Source organism: Pinus tabuliformis, chromosome Q (genome assembly GCF_031772625.1).
Source record: "Pinus tabuliformis cultivar Carrire ecotype Pingquan chromosome Q, CPIR1, whole genome shotgun sequence".
Taxonomy (NCBI): Eukaryota; Viridiplantae; Streptophyta; class Pinopsida; order Pinales; family Pinaceae; genus Pinus; species Pinus tabuliformis.
Genome location: NC_142296.1, coordinates 1,131,595,932 through 1,131,616,579, shown reverse-complemented (window position 1 = coordinate 1,131,616,579; position 20,648 = coordinate 1,131,595,932). Strand labels below are relative to the sequence as shown.

At 43.4% G+C, this 20,648-nt stretch overlaps 1 protein-coding gene across 3 annotated transcripts in view; it reads right to left on the bottom strand.

Moving 5' to 3' along the window:
• Positions 1-20,648, bottom strand: part of LOC149223527 (uncharacterized) — a 363,518-nt gene that overhangs the window by 273,976 nt on the left and 68,894 nt on the right. For 2 of the 3 annotated variants that reach the window (XM_089385852.1, XM_089385851.1), the window contains exon 2: positions 18,350-18,418. The exons of the other annotated variant lie outside the window; for it this stretch is intronic. In XM_089385852.1, the coding sequence (XP_089241978.1) occupies positions 18,350-18,418 (69 nt within the window). The remainder of the gene's footprint in view (positions 1-18,349; positions 18,419-20,648) is intronic. 3 annotated transcript variants of the gene reach the window in all.

Sequence of the window (20,648 nt, the reverse complement as noted above, 5' to 3'; positions counted from 1 at the left end):
TCGTCCAGCAAATCGTCAACCACTGGGATGGGAAATTTATCTTTGACTGTTAACTTATTGAGGGCCCTGAAGTCTGGACACATCCGCCACTCCCCATCTTTCTTAAGGACCATCACCACTGGAGATGAATAAGGACTAATGCTGGGACGAATGACACCTGCTTCCAACAATTCCTTGATGATTTTTTCTATTTCATTCTTTTGGGTGAACGGATATCTGTATGGCCGCACATTTGGGGGTTGGGCCCCTGGAACCAATGTGATGCTATGATCATGTTCCCCTCGCGAGGGTGGAAGCTCATGAGGCTTGTCAAAGACCGTCCGATGTTTATTTAAAATCTGTTGCATCTCAGGATGAATTGGCGGAGGCATGGTGTCTACTACCTGGATGGCATTAAATTGAGCTACCACTCCATGATGGCCCTTTTTTAACAATTTTTCCATCCTATGCGAGCTGATGATAGAGGGGGCTCCCGCCTGTAGTCCACGGAGGGTATGTGTGGAGTTGTTCTGCTTAAAACTCATATATAACTCCTGGAAATCCATTGTGATTGGCCCAAGAGTGCGGAGCCATTCCGCGTCGAGGACAATGTCGCAACCCCCCATGTGTATTGCAAACATGTGGGTTTTCAATTGATAATCCCCCATTTGAATTTTGACATTTTCACAGCGACCTTCACATTTCATTGTGCCCCCATCTGCAATCTGGACTTGGAAGTTAGAAACTGCCCGGACGAAACAATGTGCTGCTTCAGCGATCTTTTGGTGGATGAAATTATGGGTACTTCCACTATCAATCAAGACTACTACTGGGCGATGTTTAAGAAAACCCCTGATTTTGAGAGTTTGAGGGGAAGAAATTCCTGCCAATGCATTTAGCGAAATAATTGGTTCATCAGATACAATCTCCTGTTGGTTATCTTCTTCGATCGCCTCCGGTTCCTCAAGTGGTGGATCTTCCTCGGTGGAGCTGTAGTCAGTGGCATCTATTTGAAAAAACTTGTGCTCTTTGCATTTATGACCCGGGGAATATTTTTCATCACAGTAGTAACATAGTCCTTGCTTCCTTCTTTCGGCCATTTCCGCAGGTGACACCTTTTGAATCTTAAGTGTCTGAGTCATATTGGGAGCCTGTGAGGGACGACCTTTAGCGGGGAAGTTGGGGCGGCTGGATTGGGCTGTTAATGCCCGTTCCACCTTACGGGCTACCTGGCAAGCCTCTGTCCATGTGGGAGGGTGGTGGAGTAGAACTTGAGCTTTGATGGCTTCTTTAAGACCGCTGATAAAGCATTCCATGTAGAACTCATCTGTGAGACCCTTAGTGCGAAAGGCTAAGGCTTCAAAAGCAGTAATATATTCCTCCACTGTACCCGTCTGTCGGAGCTTAGTGAGACGCCCCAAAAAAGAGTCTTCCTGTTCAAAGCGACTGCGAAGAGTTTTGGCAAATTGGGCCCAATTCTGAAAATGTCCATTGCAACGCTGATGCCATTCCTTCCATTGCCATCGTTCATTGTCCAAGTACATGGTGCCCACCATAAGCTTAGTCCCCTCATCTGTGATATGATTCAATTGGAAATACTGCTCCATTTGTGCTAGCCATGCGGACGTGTGAGAACCGTCAAATTTCTGCATATCCAACTTGGGAGGTCGCTGACTGGGTGGTGGACGGGAGTGCCAAACGTGAGGAGAGTGGCTAGACTCACCCTCATGGTATTCATGGCCATTATATGCCTCCTCGTGGGCTGGATCCTTGCCCTTTAGGAGTGCCTCCTGTATCTGGTTACCTATTCCCTTAAGCTCAAGTTGTATGTGGTTACTCATTCCTTGAAGCTCAAGTTCGATCTTGTTCACCGCAGTTTGGAGGGAATGCACATGGTTTTCAATTTTGTCGATCCTTTCATTGGCCATCGCTTGAGCGCGAGTTTCTACCATACACCAACCTGATGAAAAATTGGGACCGCCTAAAAATTTTTACTAAGAAATTGAATGGTACCACCTTGCTCAGCTCGTCGTCCTGATACTGATGGGCTAGGTCACCAATAAGCGCCCCGGAAGATCTCAGACTTTTTTTTTTTTTTTTTTTGGACGGAGTTTTCCTCCTTCCTGATCAATACTGCAGTCGCCAAATCCTCAAAATATCAATGCCGCCAAAAGTCCTGCGAAAATTATATCCAGGTACAGGAACCCTTCACAACTACTCCGATCTGGTGGATCTGAGAGATCTGAATGGTGGAACAACTGCTGCTGCTGATCTGGAATAGATGATGTGTGATCCCCCAATAGAAAGGGAACTATGGTCTTGGGGAGTGTTAGGTGCTACAGATCGCAATATACATAAGGGTCTGACAGTAGTACTCGGCCCAATGTTTCAGGGCTCTAACTAAGGAGGATCGACCGTACCCTTAGCCGTACAACCCGACTACCCTATCGTACGGGCGAGTAATCTCTCCGAGTGCTGTTCTCGATGTACTGTAGCCACAAGACGGCCGAAGGTTTATCTATGGCGAGGTTTCAAGGGAGCTAGGGGGCTTCCTATATACCCAGAGGGTACGTGGAAGACAGTCCGTGCGCGGTTCTGTCTAATGCGCTACTACTCGAAGGGGTACCCACAGGGGTTACAAGGGAGTCCAACAGACGTGAACACCTCTTGTATTTCCTGCGTGCATGCCTCCCCAAATCCGCAGGTTTATGCACTTAACGACAGATCCCGTGGTTTAAAGACGCCGGAACACGTCTCTAGCCAAAAAAAAAAATTGCTAAAATTTGGAGATCCCACCGAGCCCTGGAAAGTGCTCTAATACCACTTGTTATGCTCTTAACCTGCAAAGCAATACCCAAACATAGAATTTGCGAAGAAAAGATATCGAGAACACAGAATATGCGAAGAAAATATACCCAGAACACAGAATAGCAATGATTTTATTATTCAGAGAGAAATGTTCACATGCCTCTTCGAGGGGGCAACCTCCAATAGAGCAGAGCTCGATTACAAAACAAGACACGATGCTCCTCGCAGGGAGTCTCTATCCTTTATATATGACTCATACATGCAATACCACGGGCCAATATCGTGGGTTTTATTAATACCATCTATCTAATACTACCGCCCATTTACCATCTATCTAATACTACCGCCCATTTGCAACTAACTGTGGTCCCGTCATTAATTGCGGGTTAACCACTTACAAATATTAATATGGGCTTTATTGACTCTTGACTATGACGTGATCCCATGACATAAATAAGGGGGTTAGGGTGGGACCCTAACAACTACCCTAAACGAAGTCTTACAAGAAGGGTTATAACCGCAGCTTTTGGAGAAGCCATAGCTGGAATAAAACATGCCCTAGCAGTAGAGAATAGAAGGTCTAATACAACCCTTAGACACAGCTAAGAGGCAAAGATAGCGAGGTAGTTTAAGGGCCGTTCTAGGGCTCATTGAAGGATATCTGAACTATGGTTAGAAGGTTGACGTGTTAAGGACTAAACGTTGTTGTGTTGAACATAACCGAAAGCCACAATTGTTGTTGTGCTAGACCATAGGCTATAGCACCACAGTTGGGCTTGCGTAAGGTTGTTAAGAGCTGTCATATGCCCTAAGGCAGCAACCTAGCAAGGGAGGAGTTCACCTTTAGCAAGCTGAAGTCTTTCAAGGTTTGTTTGGGGCAGATTAGAGAATGATTAAGGCTACAGTTATATGCCCTAACCAGTGTTTCACTAACAGTCAACAACAAACAAGGTTGGACAAGCATGGATGTTGTTGCCTATGTATGAGGGATGGTAAATCTGTCTTGATGGCCTAAAAAATGAAGGTTGTCCCATCTTCCATCCAACATAGCAAACAGAGATCCTAAACTCTGAACCAATATAGTCCATGATAAGATGTGACAGCAAGGTGACCCATGAAGTTTGAATGCATACTAATAGACATAGTGATAGTGCAGCATGATGCAGTAAGGTGCATAACGAAGCATGATATATGCAGTGACTATTGTAGGCAGCATGGATGCAATACAGTGCAACACATTGGTACAGCTTGGTGATGATGAGCATGATGTGAATAGTGCAACAGCCAAAGGTATTGAAGCAGCATGTTGAAGTGATGATACATTGCAGTATACATTGAGCACAGTGATGGGTACAGTCATGATTAGTGAAGAATGATAAGATGCAGCATAGTGATGATGGGTGCAGCATGGTGCAGCACAGTGAGGTGCAGGCTTGCAGCATGATGATGAGGTGCAGCACAATGATAGGTGTGACATGGTGATGGAGTCACCTTGGAGAATCAGTTGAAGCAGCGTGTCTTCAACTGAGTTCAGCTAGCTCATGTATCATCCTCTTAGAGATGATCTATGCTCTTATTTAGATAAGTCAAAGTGTTGACTTATGTTATATATGTACTATCTCTCTCTCTCTCTCTACTGAGCTATTGAAGAACCTATAAGAAGAATTGATCAAGGGTTTCCCCACATTGGGGTTTGTCCCCGGCTAGCGCCACATCTTGTGTCCTCTTGTCTTGGCTTGTCTTCTGCGATTTATGTTTATGTTTTATCTGCAATTTACTATTATGTTGATATGATTACTAATCTAGAAAAGATATTGAGCTAATTGTGAAAATTGAAATAAATTGCTCTAAGCATAGAACATACCTAAAATTAACAACTCTGCCCCTGTCTGCATAAAGCTTCTGCTAGTTTTGGGTCATCCGCATGTTGTCTTTCAAAGGCCTCGGGACATCTTGGCTCTCATGTATCCAGTCCTTTGCCCTTGGGGCCCTGTTGTCTCCAAACATAATGTGAGCAAAAGGCAATCCGTCATAACCATACAGAGCTCGGAATGGTGACATACCTATGGACATGTGGTGCGTAGTGTGTAGCAGTATTCACCCAATTGTAGCCACCGTATCCATGCCTTCCGCTGACTTGTCACATAGTTATGCAAGTAGACCTCCAGCCACTTGTTAACTATCTCCGTCTACCTGTCTGTCTAAGGGTGGTAACTGGTACTCGAGGTGAGCTCAGTACCCACCAACCGGAATAGCTCTTGCCAAAATCCACCCATGAACCGGCTGTCCCAGTCACTGACAATGGTCTTTGGGAGACCATGTAGCCGAAACACCTCCCTGAAGAACAATTTGGCCACCTGTGAGGCCGAGTACCAAGCTAGGATGGCAAAGAAGTGAGCATACTTTGTCAAGCGGTCCACCACTACATAGATGCAATCTTTGCCCTGTACTGTGGGCAGCCCGGTAATGAAATCCATCGATATGCTCTCCCATTTCCCCTCCAGAATGGGAAGCGGCTGCAATAGGCCCGCGGGGTGTGTCTGCTCTCCCTTGTTCCGCTGGCATGTGTCACACTCCCGGATATGCCTCAGAACATCATCCTTGAGGCCCTTCCACGCAAAGCGCTCTCTAATGGCCTGGTATGTCTTCGTGAACCCTTGGTGCCCCGCTAATGGTGAATCGTGGGCAGCCTGTAGAATCTTCTCCCTCAGTGGGGAGTTGGGTACCAAGTAGATCACCTCGTTCATCACCCGATACCGGTCATCTGTCACCAACCCATCAAGGACCTCACACGCGAACTGGTCCTTGGAGTACTCCACTAGTAACTGCGCCCTCCAATCTGGGGCAATGCTCATCAAAGAAAGAGTGGTTGGCCTCCTGGACAATGCATCAGCCACTACGTTGTGCTTCCCTTTGACATACTCAATGTCAAAGTCATATGCTTGGAGCTTGCTCACCCACTTTTGTTGCCTCTCCTGCAACTGTTTCTGCTCCAAGAAGAACCTGAGGCTGTTGTGATCTATCTTGACTTTAAACCTGTTCCCCACCAAATATTGCCTGAACTTGGCCAACACATGCATGATGGCCAGCATCTCCTTATCATAGATGGAGTACAGTAGCTCATGGGGCAGTAGCTTCCGACTCTCAAAAGCTATGGGGTGCCCTCCCTGCATCAACACGACCCCCACACCCACTCCTGATGCATCACACTCCAACACGAAAGGCTGGGTGAAGTTAGGAAGTGCCAACACCAGACAACTACTCATGACCTCCTTGAGGCGGTCAAATGCCTCCTGCGTTGTAGTGGTCCACTCGAAAGCCCCTTTCTTCATCAAGTCTGTGAGGGGTGTTGCTAATTGGGAGAAGCCCTTCATGAACTTCCTATAATAGGTGCAAATGCCTACGAAACCCCTCAGCTCGGTCACATTTTGGGGCTTTGGCCAATCCCGGATAGCCCTGATCTTCTCCTCATGTACTCTAACACCGTCCACCCCAATGATGTGCCCTAGGTAGAGCATCTCAGTCAACCCAAACTCGCACTTGGACAATTTAGCATAGAACTGTTGCTCCTCCAGAATGCACAGTATTGTCTCAAGGTGCTGCAAATGCTCCTCCCAAGTCCGACTATAAATCAGTATGTCATCAAAGAACACCAGCACGAACTTCCTCAACTGCCCACGAAACATGTGGTTCATGCATGACTGGAATGCAGTTGGTGCACGACCTACACTCCCTCTCCAGCTCGATAGTGTGTTCAAACCCCCAATCAGGTGGTTGACCCAGTGGTATGTCCCCAAACACAACTAGATACCTATCAAGAATAGCCTGTATCTCTAGATGTGGTGGCTTGGGCTTGCCCCTAGCCTCTGAGATCCTCAACTCCACAGCCCACTCAATGTCTCCATGTCTCAAGTCAGCCTCCATCCTGTGGGCCGAAACAGTCTGTGGTGGGTATGAGTGCATTCCCCGAAGCAACACGGTCTTTCCATCTGGCCCTACAAACTCCATCTCCAACTTCCTCCAATCTGTTGTGACTCTGCCAAGCGCATAGAGCCACTGGACTCCCAACACCACGTTGGTGTCTGGTACATCTACTACAAAGAAATGATCTGTCATGGAGTAGTTCCCCATGGTCATTGTCAAAGCTGGCACATAGCGAGTGCACTGCATGGTTTTGTCCCCAAGCACAAGAACTAAGAATCCCTCAAACTCCTCAGTTGTGATGCCTCTCCTCTGAACCAACTGAGCATCAATGAAATTGTGGGTAGCCCCACTGTCCACCAGAACTGATACACGTTGCCCTTGAACAGTGCCTCTGATCCTCAAAGTCAAAAATTTGGGTACCCCACACAGTGATGCAAGGACCCCTCTAGAAGGTGCAAAGGAAACTCCCCCTACTGGTGGTGGTGGTGGTGGTGGTCCTCCCTCCTGAGGTGTTGTGTTGTCATCTCCACCCATCTCAAAATAGGTCTCATCCTCTGCATCGCTATCAGAGAAGACCTCGATGTAGTGGGCCTTGCCCGCTGCACATTTGTGGCCTGGTGCCCATGACTCCTAACAAGTGAAGCACAATTTCCTCCTCCTGAGGTCTCTCCAAGTCTCCTCATCCAGCTGCCCACACCCCTGATTGGCCCTCAGTGGTGGAGCCCTGGTGTCTTCCCCCTCTGTTGGAAACCCTGTCTAGGGGGTAGTGGTGCTCGAGCCCTAGGTAGGGCATCCTGTAAATCTCGGGCTCTCCCTACCGCATCCTGTAATGTAGTGGGCCTGTTGGACCTCACTAACCCGCACAATGGCTCTACTAGCCCATCCACAAACATGTAGATCCTCCTAGACTCTGACAAGTCAGGCACCATCACAAACAATCGCAGAAACTCTGAAATGTAGGCTTTTGCACTCCCGGTCTGCTTGAGCCTTGTCAGCTCCCCAAAATACTCCTCTGGATCTTTCCTCTCAAACCGCTCCAACACCCTCCTGGTGAAATCATCATAAGCAGTTACTCCTGCATGCCCCAACATGGTCAGCCCATGGAACCACCAGTCATGGGCTTCCCCCTCCAAATGCAACGTGGCAATCTTGATTGCCTCTCCTTCCATCATTTGATTCAACTGGAAATAGACATCCAACTTTTTGACCCATGCCTTGGCCGAGCTCTTGGAGGACCCATCAAAAGTTGGGAGAAACAGCCTCCCCACAGTGCTCTACAAGTCCGTCCCCTACATGTAGCCTCCTCCACTCTATCCCCTGGGCCTATTGTTGCCATTTAGCTGGTAGAAGTCTTGGAAAGTAATGGCCCTCCCAAGATCAGGTCCATAGGACTAATACTCCAGGAAATAGTCCCCATAAGGTGCATCTTCCTACTCTCGTTGCCCACTAACTCTAGATTGTAGGAATGTGGGAATGATAGACAAGGGGGTGTGTTCGATATCAGTTGCATGTTGACATTGAGAGATGAGTGGTGCTGCGTGTTAGTTTTTGGTAGCATCGGAAGTAATCTAGCCTTGAAAATTGGTGGAGGCCAAGGCACATGAGTTCTAAAGAACCCAGAAACCGTTTGGTGAAATTCCACCCGGATTGTATTTTATTAGAATTATTTTTTAATGGGATTTCTAAGTCTAAACTTGGGAAATTAAAATATTAATGGTATTAATCAAAATATGGGTGAGAATGATCTAGAAGGCGGATCAAGTCATGTTTTAATCTAAGCCGTTGATTAGAGACTTAATCTCGGTCGTTGAATACTCAACAGGAAAAGTATAAAATGGAGGCTTGGAGTTCATTTGAAAACACACACGGTGAGAACGAATTGGTCTGGAGTTCGATTTCTAGGGCTAGGAAGCTGAGAAATTAGAACTAGGTGATCATTCAGCAACAGAGGGGCAGTGAGAATCCGCAAGAAGGACTTTCCAGAGAATACTGACAGAGAGGCAGAGAGAGCTTGCAGAGAGACAGCGTAGTTGCTAGGAGAGTTGACGTTGGGCCAATTTGGGCCCACGCAGCCTTAACACAGAGCCAGAAAGGCTAGCGCAGAGGAGAAATTTCCCTGTCACGTAGAAGCCGAAACTGTCGGGAATTGCCGAAATAGTCGGATAGCTGACGCAAAGGGCAGAAGGCTGACGCAAGGCCTACGCAGGGCCAGCACAGAAGTGGCCAGGGTTAAATAGTTTTGTTGTCGAATCCACTGGAATTTTGCCAGGTGAAGTGAGGTAAGACTCACTTAGATTTTCCACCAGTATTTTCTCTGTAAGGATTGCTAGATGAGAATCATAGATTTGTATTCAGATATTTCTCCTGCATAATAATTAATAAACCCTCAGAACTGCTGCACCGGTTTTCCCGCATTGGGTTTTTCGGGGGATTACTATGTCCAAAAATAAGTGTGTCCTATGTATCTTGTTCTTTGTTTTGTTTTTTGTTTCATGAAATCAAATATTTAATTACTGTAGGCTATAGAAGTAATTTGCTTCAGTATTCAGAAGAATAACTTGGTGAATGTAATTTAAAAATCAAGTAGGTGAAGTAGATTCAAATTTGTTGCAGTAGGGGTTCCTTTAGAGTGTAGGAATTTTCACATGGTATCAAAGCATTGATTTTGAAACAGGAAGAGTAGATCCAGTGCTGAGCAGTGAGGTCAAACGTTGCACTTGGCAGTAGTTCAAATCCCCTTGAAGGGATTGCGCAATCCTTGCCGGAAAGCAAATCCGAGGAAATCTCTCTCTGAGTGAGACGACAAAGAGGTACGATTTCCAGTTCGTGAGTTTGCAGAGGCAGAGGGAGTGACGCAAAGCCTCAGCGCAGTGCTTGAAGGGCGCAGTTTCTGTCGGGGCAGAAATCCGCTGGAAAAGAATGAAGACACGTAGAAGGGGAATTTTCTCCTTAGAGAACTTTCCGCCAGAAAGTTTGAATTTCTCACTTGCTGAGCAGCTGCACAAAGCTAAGCAGTGACTAGAGGAGTCAGTTCGACAGTTGGGTGAGATGGCATCGCATGGGCTCAGAGATCAGGACAGGTTGGATGGAGCCTCCAACTATGTCATATGGAAGACCAGAATCTTAGTTGTTCTGGAGGAATATGATCTCAAGGCCTACGTCAAAAGTGTTGTAGTTGTTCCTGCTGACAATGATCAAAAGTTGAAGTATAAGGCCGAGCAGGGGAAGGCAAAGAGGCTCATTCTCGATGGAGTTCGAGATCATGTGGTCTCACACTTGTAGGGCAAGGATACAGCCCAAGAGATGTGGGAAGCCTTGTCATCACTTTATGAAGGCTTTTTCGAACAGCGGAAGATGTATTTAGAGCAGAAATTGCAACAGACCTTGATGCAGAAAGGAGAAGGGGTGAACCTCTATCTTCAACGTCTTCAAGACACCAGAGACCAACTTATTACAATGGGATCCACTCCTCAGCCAACCACGATGGTGAGGATAGCCCTAAATGGAGTCTCAGATGAATGGCAAGTTTTCATCCAAAGCATATTGGGCAGGGGAAAACTACCTTCATGGGAGGAGATGTGAGCGGCTCTTCAACAGGAGGAGTTAAGGAGGGACCTAGTGAAGGTCAACCTCAATGGCAGCAATGGGAGTGGCACAAACACGGAGGAGGAGGAAAACAAAGCTCTAGAATCAAAGGGACAACAGAAACAGAAGCAGAAGAAGGACATTTTGAAGGTGAAATGTTTCAGATGTGGCGAGATGGGTAACTTTGCATCTTAGTGTCCTTTGAAGCAAAAGGATAAGGACGAGAAGCATGATCTAAAGGTTGCAGCCGCGAAGACAAACGAGGATGAGTTTGCCACGAGTGGCCACGCATCTCTAGGAGGGAAATGGGGTGAAATTGAGCTTTAGTCGGGAGGACTACATATGGGCACGATCCTTGAGGAGTCCACCTCTTGGATCAATTCCTTGCTACAGGAGCACAAGATTCAGCAGTAGTGAGATGGACTTAGTGTTAGATGATGCAATGGATTGTTTGGAGGACAGATGTAGTAGCTTGCGACCAAAGACTGATCAACGCAAAGCAAGGTTGGCAGCAGTGCAGCTGGCACAGTGCAGAAGTCAACAGCAACGCAGAAGATTCAGAGGGTCAGAGACCAGTAGCAGTCAGATTCCAACATTCATTGTATTATGTTGAACACAGATAAGTTCAGTTAATTTTGGATGTTTTTCAGTTGCTTCTCTCAGCAACTGAGTTGCAGTACGGAAGCAATGTTCGCTGTGGCAGTGCTAGCAGCATAGTAGATGCAACATTTGAGAGGGAGTTGTAGTACAGATGCACCAGTGGCATTGGCAGTGTCATGGGTAACAATACAATAGCAGCAGCAAAACAGTGTTGGTGGGAGCAACAGTGCAAAAAGGAGGTGCTTCAGAAACAGAGTAGCATGCAGGTGGACATTGTTGCTAGAGCACTTTCCTCGCTAAGAGGGAGTGTTAGTTTTTGGTAGCATCGGAAGTGTTCTAGCCTTGAAAATTGTTGGAGAGGCTAAGGCACATGAGTTCTAAAGAACCTAGAAACTGTTTGGTGAAATTCCACCCAGATTGTATTTTATTAAAATAATTAATATTGTTAATGGGGTTCCTAAGTCTAAACTTAGGAAAATTAAAATATTAATGGGTATAAATCAAAATATAGGTGAGAATGATCTAGAAGGTGGATCGAGTCATGTTTTAATCTTAGCTGTTGATTAGAGACTTAATCTCGGTCGTTGAAGACTCAACAAGAAAAGTATAAAATGGAGGCTTGGGGTTCATTTGAAAACACACACAGTGACAACGAATTGATCTGGAGTTCGATTTCTGGGGCTAGGAAGCTATGAAATTTGAACTAGGTGATCATTAAGCAGCAGAGGGACAGTGAAAATCTGCGAGAAGGACTTTCCGGAGAATACTTACAAAGAGGCGGAGAGAGCTTTCAGAGAGACAGCGCAATAGTCGGGAGAGATGACACTGGGCCAATCTGGGCCCACGCAAACTTGACGCGGAGCCAAAAAGTCCAGTGAAAAGGAGAAAGTTGTCTGTCACGCAGACACTAAAACTGTCGGGAACTGTCGGAGCAGCTAGGATAGTTGACACAGAGGGCAAAAGAGCTGATGGAGGGTTGACGTAGAGCCTGAAAGGTTGACGCAGGGCCAGCACAGAAGTAATCGGGGTTAACCAATCTTGTTGCTGGATTAGTCGGAATTTTGCTGGGTGAAGTGAGGTAAAACCAGTGTTTTACAACTCGCCCGTTTCGACTCCGACTCGGCCGAGTCGAACCGAGTCATCACCCAAAACTCTGACCCGGCCAGCAACCCGGCTCGGTTGACCGAGTCACATATGACTCGGCCGAGTCAATGAACCTACGGCTGGGCAGCGTAAAAGATGAAAAAAATTCACTTTTTATGTGATTTTTGAAAAAGTTAAATGCAGTTAATGGATTCTAAAGGGTAATTGTAATTTGTTAAATGCTTTTGGGGTCCATTTCCCCCTCCCAAACCCTATTTAAGACAGCCAAATGCTCTCATTCTCTCACAGCAGTCTTATGCATTTGAGTGAGAGTCTTCTTTGAGAATTAGTGAGCAGTTCTTGAGCTTGTTTTGGAGCAGCAGTGAGGAGTCTTGGAGGAGCATTGTAGCTGGAGTGAGGAGCTTCTTGGGCAGCCATTTGGAGCAGCATTGAGGAGCTGATTCTTGGAGCAAGCTTGAGGAGGCAGTTTGTGCCTGGAGGTATTTTTTTCCACCTCTATAAATCTGTTTTTGCTTAGTAAATTTTAGGTGCATATCAAGAAAGCTTAGAGAGTGTTTTTTGTCAAATAAATGAACATTGAATCAATTTATTTTTTTTTTCATTTTCAGATTGTTTTCCTAGTCAAAAAATGGCACCTAGAGCAAAAGATCCTGCTTGGGCATATGTTGAAATGGTTGATAGTCAGATGCATTGCAAGTTTTGCCATAGGAAAATTAAGGAAGGTCCTAGGGGGATTCATAGGCTGAAACAACACTTGGCAGGGATTAAAGGCCAAATTATCGCATGTCCCTCTGATGAAATTGAGGAGATTAGAAAGAATTTGTTGGCCAGCTTTGAAAAATTTAAAGAAGATAAGGCTAGGCAAAAAGAGATACAGGATGAAATTGGGAGGAAGAGGGAGATACAAAGAATGATGGCTACCAACCCCCACTATGATTTTGAGGGTTATTCCTCTATCCCTCAAACTGAGGCATCCAACCCTTTCCGTTATGTTCCTCCCTCTTTTGGTTCTGTTCAAGATAAGGGAAAGGGTAGAATGAAGGGTGATGTGACTATCAAAAGTTATTTCACTCCCTCCTCTCCATCAAATGCACATGGTCTTGAAGTTAGTAAAGGTCAAATTCAGCCCACTTTAGATGACCATTGGAAGAAAGAATTGAGGGAGACTGCTTGTGACTACATAGCTAGATGGTGGTATGATGTTGATATCCCCTTTAATGCTGCTCGTTCACCATATTATGAGCCTATGTTTGATGCCATACATGCTGCTGGAAAAGGCTTCAAAGGCCCTACTATGCAAGAGCTAAGGGGGTTTCGTTTGCAGAAAGAAATTCAATCCATTAATGAGTATTTGCAAGAGTTCAGGGACTCATGGGCAAGAACAAGGTGTACCATCATGTCAGATGGATGGACTGATCAAAGAAACCGTACCATCATAAACTTTCTTGTCTTCTGCCCACAGGGAACCATGTTTTTAAAATCAGTTGATGCATCTGATAAGGTAAAAGATGGCCACTTGTTGTTTCAGCTATTGGATGAGGTTATTGAGGATGTGGGGGTGGCTAATGTTGTTCAAATCATCACAGACAATGCCTCTAACTATGTTCTTGCTGGCAAACTGTTAGAGGAAAAACACAAGCCCATCTTTTGGACCCCATGCGCTGCACATTGCATAGACCTCATGCTTGAGGATATTGGAGAATTAGATTGGGTCAGAAACACTGTAGATAATGCCAAAAGCATAACAAAATTTATCTACAATCATACACTGGTTTTGAGTCTCATGAGGAAACACACTGGAGGCAAGGATATTATTAGGCCTGCCATCACTAGATTTGCTACACATTTTTTGACATTGCAATCTATGCTTTCCCAACATAGAAACTTGCAAAAGATGTTTTCCAGTGATGAATGGAATCAAAGCAATTGGTCTAACAAACCAGAAGGCAGAGAATTGAAAAGGAAAGTCCATGATGAAACTTTTTGGAGAAAGGCAGCAGAGATTGTGAAGCTTGCTGAGCCACTAGTTAAGGTGTTGCGGTTGGTGGATGGGGAAAGGTTGGCTATGGACTTCATTTATGAGGCTATGGATCAAGCAAAGGAGCAAATAAAGACAGCATACAAGGATAGAGTGGCAAAGTATGGGCCCATTTGGGCAATCATTGATGAAAGATGGAACAATCAACTCCATCGCCCTATACATGCAGCTGGGTATTTTTTGAACCCACGGTATCATTATAAAGCTAAGGAGTCAGGAGCTTTGAGGGGGGAGGTCAGAGATGGACTGGTTGATTGCATTGAACGCATGATCCCATCGGAGTCTGATCAGCTGCAGATACATCAACAGGTCACATCCTTCAGCAATGCAACAGGTACCTTTGGGAAGAACCTAGCAAAGATTGCAAGAGAAGCAGATGAGCCAGGTAAACAAAAATTTCAATTTTCAATTTCTTAATGGTTTTACAGTTTTACTTTTTTTATTAAAGACTAAAGTTTGTTAAATCATTTATAATTTGAAAGTTAGATATAATTTGTAATTTTGTTGAGCTTCAGCCTTCATCTAACTCATAATTCATTACACTCCTATGTTTTTTGCAGCAAAATGGTGGGAGGCCTTTGGTGGCCAGTGCCCTCAATTGCAAAAGTTTGCAATTCGTATTTTGAGTCAAACTTGCAGTGCATCTGAGTGTGAGCGCAATTGGTCTGTCTTTGAGAGGATTCACACAAAGAAGAGAAACCGTTTGGAGCAAAAACGGTTGAATGATCTAGTTTTTGTCCAATACAACCTTCGGCTCAGACGGAACCAATTGCTGAACAAAAGACCTGATTCAGATCCCATTGTGTTGGAAGACATTGATCCAACATCAGATTGGGTAGTGGAGAGTCATCCACCAGAGTTTGATCCTGATGAGGATCTTGATGAACTTGAACTGGAACATCCACTTCAGCCTGTTCAGTTGAATGCAGATCCCAATCCACCAGCCTCAGTCTCACAGCCAGCAAGGAGTAGGACTCCAGTTGTAGGTGCTTCCTCTGCTCAGCCACGACAGAAGCGCAGCCGCATATCTACTCTATCTCAGCTTGCATCTGCTGCACAGCCTGCTAGTGGTACTGGCACCACTTCTACAGTTGCAGTTGGAGACGATGATGATGAGGAGGAGCCATGGGGCCCCTTGTCTGACTCTGATGATGATGATCCAGAGATTGGTCGAGATGATCTTGGCTCCTCTGGCAGTAGCTACTAGCCAGTAGTACTAGTATTGGAGTCTGGTCACCATCACAGTTTACTTTTGTTGTAGAGGCCATTTCTAGCCTCCTTGGTTATTTGTATTTTGTTTTGAGTCTTTGATCATGTATGACAGTTGACTATGTATTGCCATTGGGTACCATTTTGATATAATGGATTGGTTCATGAGCCTACTTTGATCATATGTTGTCTTCCATCTATATTATAATGCTGTGTGTTTGGAAACATGAATGAAAATCTTTAAAATTATGTTTTTTTATAAAAAAAAAAAAATATTTAATGTATTTTTTACAACGACCGAGTCATTGAAATCGAGTCGGCCGAGTCATTACCGAGTTGGAGTCGGAGTCGGAGTCGATCCTCGGCCGAGTCGGAGTCGGAGTCGGAGTCGTAAAACACTGGGTAAAACTCACTCATATTTTTTGCCAGTATTTTCTTTGTAAAAGAATGCTAAATGAGCATCCTAGATTTGTATTCAGATATTTCTCCTGCATAATAATAAACCCTCAGAACTATTGCACCGGTTTTCCCGCATTAGGTTTTTCTGGGGATTATTGTGTCCAAAAATAAGTGTTTCCTATGTATCTTGTTCTTTGCTCTGTTTTCTGTTTCATGAGATCAAATATTTAATTAGTGTAGGTTGCAGAAGTAATTTGCTTTAGTATTCAGAAGAATAACTTGGTGAATGTAATTTAAAAATCAAGTAGGTGAAGTAGATTCAGATTTGCTGTAGTAGGGGTTCCTTCAAAGTGTGGGAATTTTCACACTGCAAAGTGCCAAACTCTTCTCCATAGTGGAAATCCCCTTGGGCTCCCTTACCCTTGTTTCCATTGGCATTTTGCTAGCCCATTCCCTCAATGTTCCGAGATAAGTCCTGCAATGCCTTCAGTAGGAGTTGGGAAAACTCCTTTTCCTCATTCACTTTGTCTCCTCCATTGTCCCCCGCACTACCTTCTTCTACCTCAGGCTCTGTAATCACAGGATCAAGGGTAATTTCCAACTGTCTTTCCTTGCTTTTGTACCTTTGCCTTCAGTATGTCACGTTCTGCTTATCCTCCAGTATCATAGACTGCACTGCTCCCACAGGTTGTGCCAAGTCCATGAGCTCGGATACCACTGTAATATCCCTAACAAAAATTAACAGTAAATATGCAAAGCAAAATAGACAAAAACACCATGAAACAATAACAAGCAATATATCCACAAATTGACACCCAAAAACTGCGTTGTGTACTCTTTATTAATGGAAAGAGATGTACAAATAGGTGTTGGAATGAGTGTACCTGGGCTTGCTCCAGGCAAGCTAGCAAAGCCCAAAAAGACAAGTGAGACACCCTCCTCCAAACTGTTGCTACGTTTCCCAAGTACAGCACTGTAGATGAATGATCAAAATGAGAGTCCCTCCTTCCTTTTGTTAAATTGCCTCCAAGATTGACCATGTGGGCCCACATCGAATTCCTCTCACCAATTCCGCTCCAATGAGAATGTACTCTCCATGTGGGCCGAAATTCCCTTGTGGTGGCCTCCACGCTCCACCAAGGCCGCAATCTTTCACCGAACTCTAATGTTGGAGTGCCTCCTATGCCAAAAATCAAATGGGGGTCCCCTAAGCCCACTTCTCCTAAGTGTAACTATGTAATAAGCCAAAACTGAGCAAAATTGATATTTACTTAGTAAAATACTAAGTAGGAATATCACATACTGCATGACAACTTTATACTTGGTCACTTTTAAAACATAATGTTGTCCAAAGCAAGGCAAGAGACTAATGGATTTAATTTAGGCAAAGGAATCAATGTTTTGCTCAATTTCTGGCATTAATAAGTTCTTACAAGCATTGTCTTCTTTTAAGGGATGCATTTTGCAACCCCTCCATCTATTTAGTTGGCTAGCTATGCTTCTTGTATTTTTTAGTTCCTTTGACTAATTTTGCTTTTCAAGAACATTAACATAAATTTCAATTTCTTTATCCAAGGTAGATCTATAAGAGTTGAGAATCGAGATCATGTAAGAGAGGGTATTATTGGTCTCCCTATCAGGGTTCTTTATAGGAATTTATTCATTTTCAGTGCAAGAAAAGGACATACTTGAAGGGTTTAAGCACTTGCTTATGGGAAGTTTGCTCCCTGCTAGGTGCAACAAGTTCACGTAGAAATTAGAATACAATTTATGTTGCTAATGCCATGTCTACCTTGCCAACCATATGTAATACAGATTATACTTCTATGCTTCTACTTTGCTTTTCAATAACATTTTTTGTGCATTTTATAAGTGAATCAAAATATCAACAACCAATTTGCACTTTTCACATGTTAAAGATGTTTCCGATTTTCAAGTTGAAGTTTTAATATAAAATGAGCAAGAATAAAGTGGAGTACGACTTTCACTTTTTTCTGTATTACAAATGGTTTCATATTTTCATTTTGAAATTTCACATAAGATGATCAAAATCAGAGTGAAATACAACTTCCAAAATTGGCAAAAATGATGTTTCGAGAATAAAAACATTAACACTAGACGTATGAGGAGCTACAATAGATAGCATTGCTGGGTCCCTGATAATATGCAATCAACCTGAAAACAATGGAAATCAATGCCCTATGGGAAAAGACAAGAAGTTAAAAGCCCACTCGGTTAGCTCAAGTGATTGAATGTTGTGAATTGCACACAAGGGACCTCCAGGTCAAGTATGGGCCTCATTTGATGTCCCTGCTAGGTTAGACGCCAAAACTGCATCAGCTAGTTTACCTTGGGTACCATCCTCCCAATGAGGGGAAGTACCTAGGAGTTTTCCAAGGATCTATATTTCAAAGGGATAAAAAGGCAACAAGGTTAAGGTAAACCAATAGTGATAACTCTGAAATGCTACCAATAATATCACCGTGATATGTCGAAATCCACTGTAATTGACTACAGAAAGCACAGACTCTCATACCTGAATGATCATGTAATTAATTGCTCTATATAATATCCATATATGACAAGTTGGCTTTAAAGTAAGCAGAAAATTAATGGCATGGCTAATGAAATCTATCCTAAACCTAATCTTATAAAATTGTAGTAGTAGAAAACCTATCCAATCAAATTTAGATCTAGGAATACCTCGTATGCAGCAGCAATCTTCTTGAACCTTTCTTCAGCTCCAGGACTCTTATTGATATCTGGATGATACTGCACTCAGAACACAAAACTTGCTCAAAACATAATCTAGTGAATCATGACCTGGTAAATGTCACCTCATCATTCACCCCAGCTCCAAATTCTTTATCTGGGGCTGGAATTTGACAGGAATTTCATTTGGACTGAAATAGAAGCTTATTTGCAGTCATTTCAAAAGCTTCACTCAAATAAATCATAAAATATGAAGCTTCATTACATCTAGTAGATCAGAACCGTTTCATTCAACTGATAAAGAATCATATATTAGCATTCCCACACTAGCCAGCCATTACCCCACCTAAAATTATTCTTTAAGCCTTTTAGTAAAACAATTTGATGGGTCTTTAAAAGAAGCAACTGGTCAAGAAGAAATTAGGTGTGAGATAAAATGAGTGAGTCTAATTTAACGAATATGAATGGACTGCATTTCAAACAATGAAGCAGAATTTGTATCCTTAATGTGACGCCTGAAGCTTTATTTTAGCGAGGGAGCTACTAAGCTTCTAACGTAGGGAGATTCTATCTAGTTGTGAATCTAGTCAAATCAAATAAGAAAATCATTAGCCAAATAAAATCATAAAATTATTAGCTGGAAACTATATATGATATATTTGAAGAAAGTACAGAGTCCATGGAAAACACAGGAGACAGAATTTAAATTACATTCCAAGAGACTAAAATAAACTGGCAGGGTTAATGGCAAACTGGCGATTTTCTCTGCAATTAAGTCAATCATCAATAACAGTATGATCATAAAATGAAATAAACTTATATTATATTAGATCAATGTCCATGGATCACCAAAACTAGGTCAATGGGACTTAAAAGTACAGTCTGCCAAAATGAAAAATAGGGGAGTGCAAAAGTCATCTCCTAAGAATAACACAAACTATAGCACTCAAAGAAAAAGAAAAAAACACAGCATGTCATAGGGAGCCAACTATAAGTACAATCTCAAAGTAGTAGTGATATAAGAACAAAAGAGCAATGCAAATACTCGCACTAAAGAAAGAACACGAGGGTAAGTTTGCAAGAATGACAATGGAGGAGATTGTTATAATGTACACTTGTACACTTGTTTGTATTACTATATAATATATATAGAGTACAAAATTGCAGGACAGAGATCAAGTTTGACCATGTCTGTAATAAAATACAATAAAGCTTTTAAAAAAAGAAACATATACAAGGAAGTGTTACCACTCATGTCAGCAGGGGTATCTATATGATTTTTCAGTGCATTCAACACCATTGTAAACCCAAGGTCACAAGTTAAAGCATTGTAATAACCATGTGAGGCCCTGTATTAGGTGTCTTACACCTTGTGTTTGTATAGGCCATTGACAGTCCTGTTGGGTATTTCTCCGCTTCTTTTCATCCTGAATAGAATTGGAGGTCCCTGGACTGGCTTATTTGGGACTCATGGTTTTAGTGGAGCCTATTTGTGTAGGGCTAATCACCAGTGTATGGGCCAGTCCAGCCTGCATCGAGGTGCGTTAATGTCTTACCACATGGTTATGTGTCTATTGAGTTTGCATGTGGCCTTGGCCTTAATAAAGTATCCCTCGGATAGTTCTCAACATAACAGGCTCACAAAGTCAACATTTCATGTTTCCCAAGGCATTTCATGTTTTCAAATGCAAGTGGTCCCAGAAGTCAAAAAATCAAGTTGGTTCCAAAATGCACATCTTGATGAGAATATGACATGCCACGTAAAAAAAATTCCAAATAGTGAAGGCATTGTCAAATTACAAGTGATCAAAGTTGGTCAATAGGTAACAGGTTTCCCAGTGGCAAAACGAGGACAATGTTGGGCAATTTTGGACATGCATGACATCAAAAGTAGTCTACAAGAAAAGAGGAACAAAACCCATGTCTCAAATTCTTCAAATTCCTCCAGGCATTAGAGATCTACCATTTGGGCATGAATGATGTGGCAATAAAGGTGATGATATGGCAGTGTAGTGGAATTTTGGAGCTAGTGAGGCTACCTACATGGTAAATTAAGACAAATAGCAACCAAAACAGGTGGAATGCAGGTCAAATTCATCAAGGTTTTGGAGTACGAAGCCAAAGGTGGCAAGTCAAAATGTACCAATCTTAAAGCTAGGCATTTGGGTGCAAAAAAGAGTCGTTCGGAGTCAAAAGTGGAACATTTGAGCATCTTGGACCAAGGGAGTAGCATGTGGACACATTTCTAGCTATTGCAAGTCAAAGGGACTTCATTTTCAACCAAATTGAG